This window comes from Pediculus humanus, genomic scaffold (assembly GCF_000006295.1).
Source record: "Pediculus humanus corporis 1103172108298 genomic scaffold, whole genome shotgun sequence".
Taxonomy (NCBI): Eukaryota; Metazoa; Arthropoda; class Insecta; order Psocodea; family Pediculidae; genus Pediculus; species Pediculus humanus.
In genome coordinates this window covers 886,267-897,982 of record NW_002987867.1, presented here as the reverse complement: position 1 = coordinate 897,982, position 11,716 = coordinate 886,267, and the positions used below count along the sequence as shown (strand labels likewise).

General features: G+C 23.9%; 3 protein-coding genes across 3 annotated transcripts in view; all 3 read left to right on the top strand.

Annotated features, from left to right (window-relative positions):
- Positions 1-331: 331 nt before the first annotated feature.
- Positions 332-2,272, top strand: Phum_PHUM564460 (queuine tRNA-ribosyltransferase, putative; the record flags this gene model as incomplete). Its single annotated transcript, XM_002431953.1, has 5 exons — positions 332-445; positions 709-1,318; positions 1,418-1,724; positions 1,806-1,931; positions 2,161-2,272. 5 exons carry the CDS (start codon positions 332-334, stop codon positions 2,270-2,272), a joined length of 1,269 nt encoding a protein of 422 aa, XP_002431998.1.
- Positions 2,273-3,278: 1,006 nt separating this feature from the next.
- Positions 3,279-5,203, top strand: Phum_PHUM564450 (protein GPR107 precursor, putative; the record flags this gene model as incomplete). The annotated part of the gene is made up of 8 exons (XM_002431952.1): positions 3,279-3,403; positions 3,482-3,671; positions 3,766-3,870; positions 3,954-4,087; positions 4,161-4,310; positions 4,392-4,788; positions 4,863-5,020; positions 5,095-5,203. 8 exons carry the CDS (start codon positions 3,279-3,281, stop codon positions 5,201-5,203), a joined length of 1,368 nt encoding a protein of 455 aa, XP_002431997.1.
- A 1,525-nt stretch (positions 5,204-6,728) lies between these two features.
- Positions 6,729-11,716, top strand: part of Phum_PHUM564240 (uncharacterized protein) — a gene marked incomplete at both ends in the record, with an annotated part of 15,008 nt that continues 10,020 nt past the window's right edge. Inside the window, one exon of the mRNA XM_002431951.1 lies at positions 6,729-6,885. Within this exon, the coding sequence (XP_002431996.1) occupies positions 6,729-6,885 (157 nt within the window). The remainder of the gene's footprint in view (positions 6,886-11,716) is intronic.

Here is an 11,716-nt window from a genome sequence, read left to right as displayed (position 1 = left end):
TTATTTGAAAGTGCAAATTAGGTATACGTGGTTCATACTGATTATCACAGTAAATTCAAAGCACAAATCTTTTTTTTCACTTCCGAACTACTATCCCGTTTTACGAAGCATTTCTCAGTGCCAACACAGTGATCCTTCGTAATTAATAATCACAGCCTTCTACTTTCGAAGGTAAGCGCAGTTGTGGCGGCTGGAAGAACTATCTTTACAGGGCCGCGTAGCCGTAGAGTAATTTTTTGTAAAATGTAAATACTTATACACTTATTTATTTATTTATTTATTTGATACCGGTCAACCAAAGAATGATTTAGTATTATTACTTTTATTAAAAATGAAGTTTTCATTTAAGTTCATCGATGTCTCTGCCCGAATGGGCTGTATATCTGACATACAGAGGCTACCAGAATTTAAAATGGAAACTCCGCATGCTTTATTGTATACGAAAGTAAGTCAACGAAGTACAAATTAATTGAATAATTTATAGAATTATAATATTAGACTTTTCTTTTTCTGTTGTTTTTCATCCCTTTTTACACAAATGACAAATAATTTAATTATCCTAATTTTCTAAATCTTTTAATAGGTATTTCAAATTGATGACTAATTTGACAATTATTTTTTTTAGGAATTACCCAAGAAGTAATTCTTAAAAATTTTGTTGACTTGAACTTTTTTTTCATTTTTTTAATAATTTTTATTTTGTTTCAGAGTGGAACAGTTCCTCATCTCACTCCAGATATTATTGAAAACATAACTAGTGAAAATTTAGGTCTGCACATTCCCATATCTCACATAATTAATATTAGAGATAGAATTAAATTAAGTAATGACAAGATTGCAAAATTTATTGGTATGAATGAATTTTTAACTTACTGTTCCATAATAAATCCTGGTGAAAAAAGAAAAGAAGGTTATCATGAAAAAGAAAAAATTTCATTTTGGACCAGATTTGGAAGAAAATGTTACTCAGCTGCAGAATATATGGAAATAATTGAAGATTTAAAACCAGACATGTTTTTAATGTTAGCTGATGGAGACACAGATATAAATAGCTTCAAAAAAAGAAATGTGAAATCTTATCAAAATACAGCTTTATTTTTTGATAAGTGTTTAGAATACTACAAACAGTCAGAAATATTAAAAGAAAGTTATATGCTTGCTGCTGTTGAAGGTGGTTTTGATCTTAAACTTAGGGAAGAATGTAGCAAAATAATTGGTACAGGTCCAATTTTTGGTGTTGTAATTGATGGTTTGCATGATTGCAGTGAGCATGTTGCAAACATGAAATTCAGTGATATTAAGCCAGCATTGGATGCCAGTTTGGTAATTTTTTTACTAATACATTAATTATTATTATTATTATTATTAAGAGTACTTAATTAATTAAATTATTTCTTTTAGAAATATATTCCTGTAGAAAAGTTAAGGATTATACATGGATGTTGGAATCCTAGTACAGTATTAGACTTAATAGATTATGGTTTTGATTTGTTTGATTCTTCTTATCCATATTTTATTACAGAGCAAAAAAGAGCTCTTATTTTTCCAAACAAAAGTGAAATCTTTTCTTTTTCTTACACAAATGGTTGTTATGGGGTTAACAAAATGCATGAAATTAACGGCAAAACGATAAAAACGAATTCAAATCAAGAATTAATTCCCCCATCGAAAAAAAAAAAATTAACCATTGTTCCAAAATATTACATTTCAATTTCAGATTCTTGGTAACCATCATCAAGTATTATTTTGTTTATTACTTTTATTTTTAAAATGGAAACTAAAAAAAAAAAAAAATTTTTTTACAGTTATGCTGATGACTTTTCTCCATTGTTGCAAAATTGCAATTGCCTTACTTGCAAAAATCACACAAGGGCCTACATACATCATTTAGTAAATGTAAAAGAATTGCTTGGATTAACTTTATTAAAAATGTAAGTATATTTTTTTTCAAAATTGTATAATGATTAAACTATTGATAATGATTATAGACTACATAAATCATTTGTGGTGATTAAACAATTGAAAAATTTGTAAAATGTTTCTTCCTTGGAATATACATATTTAAACTATAATCGACAAAAAATTTCTTTTTTTTTTTTAATAGGTTTTAAAATATTTATAAAATGATTTATTTTTTATTTAAATTTTATATTTTTTCAGACACAACATTCATCACTATTTTGAATTTCTTTCAACGATTAGAAAATCAATGTTAAATGGGAAATTCAATGAATTAAAAAAAGACTTTCAAGCTTGGGCTCATAATACTTAAAATTAGCTTTAACTTAGATAAAAAAAAAAAAAAAAAATTTTTTTATCTACTAAATCCTCGCCAAAATAATAAACCAAATAACCTAATTTATTTGTAACTTTTTTTTTTCTTTTTTAAACTAATAAATTAATTTGATACACTTAATATTAAAAAGTTTTTTTTTCTTTGCTTTAATGATTGTTTTTTTAAATATATATACATAAAAAATGAATTTAGGGATTCTATGTTTTGAGTTTTATTAGGTTGTAAATTAATGAATTTTTCGTTGAAAGAAAACAATTTTGAATGTTTACGTGGTGAGCCATTTTTGAATATTGACAAAAATGGCGTCAATTTTTACTCTATGGCACGTTATAAAAAATAATTTTCTGCTACAACTAAAATTTTTATTGAGATTTTACAATAAAAAATTAGCATTGTAGTCAATAATTTTCTATTTTGTGTTATTTAATAATATTTTTTACTTTAAATTTATTACTTTACAACTCATTAATTTTTATGCCTATTTTTTCGATGACGTAAAATATTTTTCAATAGGAAAAAAAAAAAATTGAAATGACAAAACTTGTTGTTAAATTTAAAATATTTTTACGTTAATAAACAGTTAATAAAATGATTTTTTTGTTTTATAAGTTTAAAAGATAGTATATGGTTTGACAAAATGAATTTTTTAGTTATTTTATTTTTTCTTTTCTTGCGTAATGCTTATGGAAGAATTCATAAATTGGAAATATTAGTAAGATATTTTATGTTGTTAATTTTTTTTTTTACTATAAAAAATGCATAATGTAAATCATTTATAACTACCTGATTTTATTTTATTTATTTATTTATTTTTTTTTTTTTTTTTTTTTTTAAGAATGATACGAGAAAATATATTCCATTAAGTACTTTTGGATTTTATGAGGGTGGTATACTTAATGTTAAAGTAAAATACTTTCAAAGTGTTCCTTTTAGAGAAAATGATGTGTTTGGGTTTTCTTTGGACAAAACGATGAGGTATATAATGAATCCATATTTAGATCATCATCAGGATAAATGTGTTTTAGAAAGATCTTTTGATAGTGGCGAAATGGGAGTAGGAGCTTTTAAAAATTCCATATATTTTGTAATGAATTTTAAGTCTAAAAGGTAAGTTGATATTTTAAAAAATTTAAAGTTAATTTTTATTATTATTTAATATGTTTATTATATCTAAAACTTTTTCAGCCTAATGATATATGGTAGAACACTTAATATGGTTAGAATTTTTAAAAATAAAGAAGAACTATATAATGCAAGTAATTATCAAAATTATCCCAATAATCTTTTATCCAATAATGGAAAATATTTTAACTCGAGAAATAGTAAAGCTCAAGTTTTGGTTCCAATGAAAATAGAAAAAAATATAAGTGCTGAGGTAAGATGTAATTGAAAATTTTGAAGTTTTAAACAAGTAACTAACATTAAAGTTTTTATAATATTTAAATGATTTTTAAAAATTTATTTTGCAGTTTTTAGTGTTCATTCCTTCAGAAGCTTCTCAAGGACTGTATAATTTGTATTTTCACAATTGTCCAAATTATAATAAAAAAATGGCTGTAAAAGTAGATTTTAAAGTGAGTAAAATTTTTTATTTTAAGTAAGTAAATAATTTTTTAATTATTCAATTATTTATATTATTTTATTTACTACATTTTAGATTGAAATAGAAGAGATCAATCAAAATAATTATTTATCCGCTGGGGAAATGCCTTTATCTGGTTTATACTTTATGATGTCAATGATTTTTTTCTTATGTGGTACATTTTGGCTTTACATTTTAATGAAAAGCAAGTAAGTAATTTTTTTTTAAAATGACAATCTACTAAATAAAACTCTCTTTCAAAATTTATTTCATTTATTTCAGGCATCCCGTATTTAAAATTCATTACCTTATGGTAGTTTTAGTTTATTTAAAATGTCTATCCCTATTATTTCACGGAATTCATTTTCATTTTATTCAAAGAAATGGAGAACATGTTGAAACATGGGCAATTCTTTTCTACATCATTTATTTGTAAGTTTTAATTAAAAAGTTCTATAAATGTATTTTTACACAAATTTTCGATTTAAAACGCTTGTTTTGTACTATTTGAAGGTTAAAAGGTTCCGTTCTTTTCACCGTAATTCTTCTTATTGGTACTGGATGGACTTTTATAAGGCGCGGAGATGCTTTATCAGAAAAGCACAAAAAAATTTTTATGATTGTGCTTCCTTTGCAAGTATTAGCCAATATAGCTAAAATTATAATCGATGAATCTGAAGAAGGAGATGCTGAACAGCAAACGTGGTGGGACATTTTTATACTAGTTGATATATTATGCTGTGGGGCTATCATGTTTCCCGTAGTTTGGACAATAAAGCATCTACAAGAAGCTAGTTACACTGATGGAAAAGCAGCTATAAATTTAAGAAAATTAAAATTATTTAGACATTTTTATATTATGATTGTTTGCTATTTTTATTTTACTAGGATAATAGTTTATATATTAAAGGTAAAGCACACAACATAGTGACAATTATTTTTGTTCTAAACGTTTTATTATATATATGTTTGCAAATTTTTTAGATTACGGTCACATTTCAATACGAATGGTTGGATGAAATGTTTCGAGAGTTGGCAACTTTTGTATGTTTTGTCATAACGGGGTATAAATTTAGGCCAGCTTCTGCAAATCCATATTATCAAGTGCCTTCTGATGAGGAAGAAATAGAAACTTGTGTAATGTAAGTAGATTATGATACAACGTGATTATTTGTAATTTTTCATTTAAAAATTTATAACAAAATTTTACATTTAGTGTCAGAGAAGAGAATCTTCCAGAAGGATTAAAAAAAGTTAATAAATACGAACATTCGGATAATGTAAATATAGAGGAAACAACGCGATTCTTGGTGAATGAAACTTAAAAAAAAGAAAAACTGAATAATCCTTATGATCTCTGAGTGCCGATTTATTTTTTGTTGAATGTTACTAAAAGATAATTTCTTATGAAATATTTATAGTTTAAATTAACTGAAATAATGAGTTTTGAAGGTTCTATTTCACAACGAAATTCATTCCTTTATTAGGTTTTACTAATTGTATATATAAAATGCCATAAAAAAAATTTACATACGAATACATAAAAGTTTGTATTTACTTATATGCAATAATAAAGAATCATTACCAATTAGCATTTAGAGCTATAATAAAATATTTTTATTACTACATAAGATAGACTAAGAAGGCTTTAAAAAGTATATTTAGAGTAATAATTTTTTTTAAAATTTAAAACTGAAAATTAATACTTTTTTTTAATTTCAGTTATTATAATTTTAAAAATAAAAGTTTAAATACTCTAGTTATTTTGTGTTTATAAGGAATTCGGGGAAAAAAATATGTATATTTTAAAAGATTTTGATTGAATCATGCCAATAATATTTAAAAAATCATTTATTACCGAATGATAATTTTTTTTTTTTTTTTTTTTGAAATTAAGAAAGCGTCAAAATTTTTACTAATTTTAATTTTAATAAAAAATTAAAATAGTTTTATAAAATATTATTTTACATTTTAATAAATTTTAATCGTTAAAATTAATTTTTTTTTTAATGAATTCAATTTAAATTTATTATTTACAGTTTTTAGTATATAAAATATTTATTAACGACAACTAAATGCGCATTATGCAACATTCAAACGTAGTTCGCTTTACCAACGCTAGGGGCGCTTTCTTTTAATTATAGAAGGCTGTGATTATTAATTGCAAATGATCATTGTGTTGGCACTAAGAAATGCTTCGTGATATTGGGTACTTGTTCGAAGGTGAATTAAAGTTTTGTGCTATGATTTTGGTGTCATGTTCAGTACGAAGAATTTTTTCTTTATTTCCAATTTTAAATTAAAGTATTTTTTTTTTGTAAAAGAATTGATATAAATTCAATAAAATAGAAACGTGTGATTGTGATACGAACCGAGGGCGAGGGTTTCTTGTCGTATAAGCGGTGGGTGTGCATGAATATATTAGGCGCTCTTATCGTTTATTTTGCTAAAATATAATTTCCATTTTAAATAACTTCACGGTTATATAACTTATTTTTTTTTTTAATTATCGACATTAATTTTAATTTATTTATTGCCTTTGGTATCCCAAAATAGTAATTTTGCATAACCTAGACCTTGGCGCCAAAGTACAACGGTTTTCATAAATGTCTGCACACTCAATGTCAAAAAACAGCAGCATTGCATTTAAATTAAAAGCTCAATATTTCTTAATATCGTGTATGACATCTCGAAGGTTGTCCTAACGAATTAAATATAAAAATGGTGTGATTATTTCAGGAACGTTATGAACGCATATTTTAAATTTTTTATTATTGATTTTTGTAATAATATGTTACTGAACTGTAAAATTATTTAACTTTAGTGTGTAGTAAGAAAAAAAAAGAAAATATGGCTTCAGTGAAATTAAATGCACTAGAAAAAAAGGACTTGGACAAATTCATCAAGTTTTTAGCACTAAAAGCAGCACAAATTATAGTACAATCAAGATTAGGAGAAAAAATTCAAACACAATGCAAATCTCATTTATCTGGCACCGATTGGGTAAGTTACATATATATATATATATTTTAAAATTAAATTTATTTAAGTAATTAAGACAATTTCATAAAGTGATTATTACGATTATTAATACATTATTAATAATTTTATTTTATAATATTATTTTTTACTAATTTGAGTTACTTTTTTTAAATTAATGATGCAAAACTTTTTAAATTTACAAATCGATTGAATTTGATTATTAATTTTTATAATTTTATAATAGCACGTTTATTACAAAGTAAAGAATTTTCTCTTTTTTTATTTATCGTTTAGTTTTTTCTCATTAACATCAGTAATAACATTGCATTTTGATAAAAATATTATTATTACTCAATACAATTACATTCATTATTAAAATTTATATTTTACACTGGTACGATTTCATTCAATGCTTAATACTTGTATTGTAAAAAAACAAAAATTTTGTAAAAATAATTTTTTACGAATTAAATTTATTGTTAATAATTGAATAAATGTTAAAAATTATAATTTAACATTTTTCATAATTAAATTCATGACAGTTATAGAGTCTCGACAAACTCCAAAAATTGAAATTATTATTTTTTTAAAATGATTAAATAGAGAAAATTTCGTTATTTCTATTTAAAATCTAACAAAAAAAAAAAAAGTGATTCCTATTGAACGTGTAAGCAGAAAAAATTTGAACTCATAAACATTTATCAGTGAGAAATTAGGTTCGTTTGTTACCTGAGGGAAAATGACAAATTGATAATAAAATTATATTTTGTTATTTTCATACCAAAACTAAGTCAAACTTTTAAACTATCTAATACTTTATTTCCATTTCATTATTTTAGTTATTAAAAGTTTTAATGATTTTTTAAATCATAAATTATTACCTGACTGAAATTTTAAATTTTTGTAATAATACAACATCTTTATTTACAGCAATGATAAGAATTTTTCAAATTTTTTGTCTCATTAAGTTCTGTTTTCTGTTTTTTTTTTTTGTTGAAAACTTTAGTAATCATTCAAGTGTCGTTGGATTATATATATAAAAAAAAAAATTTTTTTAACTATTGAATGTTGTTTAGCTTAAGGATTATAATAACCCTTTCGAAGAAAAAGACTCTTGCATCTTTTTTTTTTTGTCACCAAGTTGTTAAGTTTAAAAATAAATTTTAAACGATGAAGTGTATTTTTAATTTCGATGTGAATTAGTAGTAGTAGTAGTAGTAGTACAAAAGTTTAAAAATTTTTCTTTTTAATCTATAAGATACAATACCACCATCAATAGGAGAGGAGGAGACTGTGAATAATCATTATGATTAGATAGACATTTTTTAAGAGGGAGACAAAATTTGAATGGCAGCTGCTCCCTTTTTGATTATCTTACGCAGGTCAAAAAATTAAAAAAAAAAACTTTTTTAAGCGTGATGTTCATGAAATAAAGATTTCTTTTAGTTAACTTTAGTATTAAGTTTTTAACAAAAACTTTTAGTATTTTAGGAAATCAATAGTCCGTTTAAAAGGTTCAAAAGTTACTCTTCTTGTTATTTTTTTTACAAATTAAATGTAAACATATAGTAAATGATGAAAACGTAGAACGATTCGTTAAAAAAAAAAATTTTTGTTTTTTTGTTGTTGTTGTTGTTTGTTGTTTGTTGCGAGAGCTTAAAATAAAAATTATCATTAATTCATAGTCTAGACGAAAAAATTTGTTGCTTTGAGGTAGAATTTTCACAGAGATAAATTTTTTTTCGTATGTTTTGTTATGTCACGGGTTTTATCTTTTAAAATGTCGAAGGAAAATTATTTGCAACCGATTTCACGCAATTGTTTTATTTGTTTATAATTCAAGCGTAGTTTTTACCCAAAGATGACTGTTGAACTTTATTTGATAACGTATTTGTTTTGTTTTTTTTTGACAATTTTTTATAGTTTAAATTTAATTTTGATGTTTAAAGGTAGCCATCAAATTAATGATTGAATTTATTGAAGCTTTCTCATGTCTCACTTTCGTAGGTATATAAAATTATTTTTTTATCGGTGATTTTTACAATTTTGACACGGTTGAAAATCAACGGTCGTAAATAATCCGTGGATGGTACCTGTTGAAAAATAAAATCCGTAAAAAATAATAAAATTTAAAAAAAAAAAAAAAAAAAAGATGAGTTCGTGCAAAAAGAAATAAAAACACAATAGGAAATAAGCTTGTTTGAATGTTTAGGAATAAATTGTTTTGAAAATAATTTTTTTTTTTTTTTTTTTTTTACTGGAAAATGATTTTTCCGCATGAAAAATTTTTTTTTTTTTCCCACTTATTTTCGACATTTTCGCACTTTGTAACGAAATGATAAAAAATAAGAAATTATATTTTTACAACTAGATAATCGTAGTTGATTTTAATCTTTTTATTTTGATGTAATTTTTGTATAAAATTTTACGGGACGCCTTTAGCAAGAGCTGTAAAATTTAGTTTAGAAACTTTCTCTAAAAAAAAATTCCGAAAAAGATAAAAAAAAAGTGTGTGTGTGTGTGTGTGCGTGCGTGTGTGCGTGCGTGCGTTTTTTTCCAGCTTGTTAATTTATACGGGTTTTGAAAAAAAAAAAAAAAAAATGTCCTAAATTTACAATGCCATGAAATGAATTTATTCATTTTTTTACTCTAAATAACAAAAAAAAAAGTTTTAAAAAATTTTTTAGACGAAATTTATATTTTTTTGTTATTATTATTATTTTATAATCTAAAAAGACAAAACCGTGCGACCGATTTTCACGTCACGGATTAAACTCTGACTTGTAAAATAATATTTATTGACACAAGGAAGCAAGGATTTTATTTGTTCTAGGAAGTGATTCCCCCCCAAAAAAAAAAAAAAACCGATAGTATTTGTTACGTCACGGCCGTTGGTTGTTGTTGTTGTTTTTTAAATAAAAAATCAAATATCGATATAAAAGATAAAAATTTGGAGAGGTGATATTTTTTTTTTTTTTTCCCGTTGCCGAAATATTGAAATTTAAGATATTTTTTTTTTGTTAAATATCTTGACCCCTTGCCTTGGTTGTTTGTAAAAAAAAAAAAAATTACGTAATTTTTTATTTATTTATTTATTTTTTTTTTATGACACTTTTCATAAAAGTTACGAAAAATAATTTGTTTTTTTTTTTTTTTTTTTTTTTTTTCTCCTCAAATTAAAATTATTTTTTACTATTGCGATAATAATTATCCGAGTTAGGACGTGTGAAAAAAATTTTTTGTTAAAGATAATATGGATGAATGGTCGAAAACGACGTTTGTTCGTAATTATCACGTTTTATCAGGTAGTTATAATAATTTATAATAATTTTCTCTATTTTCTAATGATCAAAGGTCTTTGCGAAATTTCTTATAAATCACAGGAGGTTTCCGTTAGGGAATGAGTTTCGTCGTGACGATTTATTATTATTATTATTATTATTATTATTATTAATATTACGGGTATTGAAATTTCGATAAATATCATCTGAAGGGTTTTTACAAAAAAATAAAGGTATATGAATTAATCCCCGTATTTACAAAAAAGGTGGTATTTTAAAAGAGTAAATAAAATGGATAAAGTTTGAACCTTTTTAACGGAAATGACGTTTTTTTTTTTTTTTTAATACTTAAAATAGGTATTTAAAAAAAAAAAAAAAAAGGGAAAGAGATAGATACGCGAGTTGAGCAATACCATTTATTTATATCTTTACTACTACCATGGAGATTAGTATTCGCCATTTTAAAAACGTTACTTAATTCTTTTAAAATTTATTACTTGCATTACGACTTAAAAAAATAATAATGATGATGATGATGGTGGTAGTAGCAATAAATAATTAAAAAATTATTTCATTTTAATTCTTATGTATACTCGACGACCGAGGTTGTGTCGTGTGAGTAATTTTAAAGTTATTATCATAATTAAAAATTTTTTTTAAAAAATATGTCCTCTAAAGATTCTTGAACGATATCGTAATTTATTTTTTTTGTCGAACTTTATATCAAAAAATGGAAAATGTAGATAGATCTCGTGGATTTTCGAGTTTTTTAAATATTTTAAAATGTCGTAAACGATAATCAGATGTAAAATAATAACAATTAAAATGAAATTTTTTTAAAGCGCCAGAATTTATTTATTTTTTGTTATCACTGCTTAATCCACGTTGATAAAACCTAAAAAAAAAAAATTTGTGATTTATGGCAGAGACTCTTTTCAAATTGTGTGCAAAAAGATTGTCCATTAAATGTTTTTTTTTTTTTTGTGGATTTTCTAAAAAAAAATCAAATTAAAAAATTTCCGTAATTGAATTTTGGTGTGTTTAAATTCGTATAAATATAAAATTTCAACTATGCCGCCGTGATAAATGCGCAGTAGAATTATCTAGAAAACTGGTTTTGTAACAAATGTCAATAAATAAGTGAAGTGAGAAGAGAGAGAGAGAGAGAGAAAAAAAAAAGTTCAAAAATCATTTTTTTGATTTAAAATTGTCTGTCTGTCTGCACGCATTGAAAAATTATTATGCACGATCCATGTTTGGTTTATCAATATTAAATTTATTTATTAAATGGCGTTTTTTTTAAACCGCAAAACTATCATTATTTTTAGAAAAAAAAAAAAAAAAAAAAAAAAAAAAAACGTAAAATTGTAGGCACATTTTTTACGTAACTTTAAAAACGTAATATTTACCGGTAAAATAATCCGTTAAAAAATTTTTTTTTTTAACGAATCAATATCAATTTTTGGATGACACACTTTTTTTTCCTTAAAAAAAAAAGAAAAAATGAATTTTACGTGGGAAAATTAATCGAGCTCTCTCATTATTATTATTTTGAAAAGCCAAAAATAGAAAAAA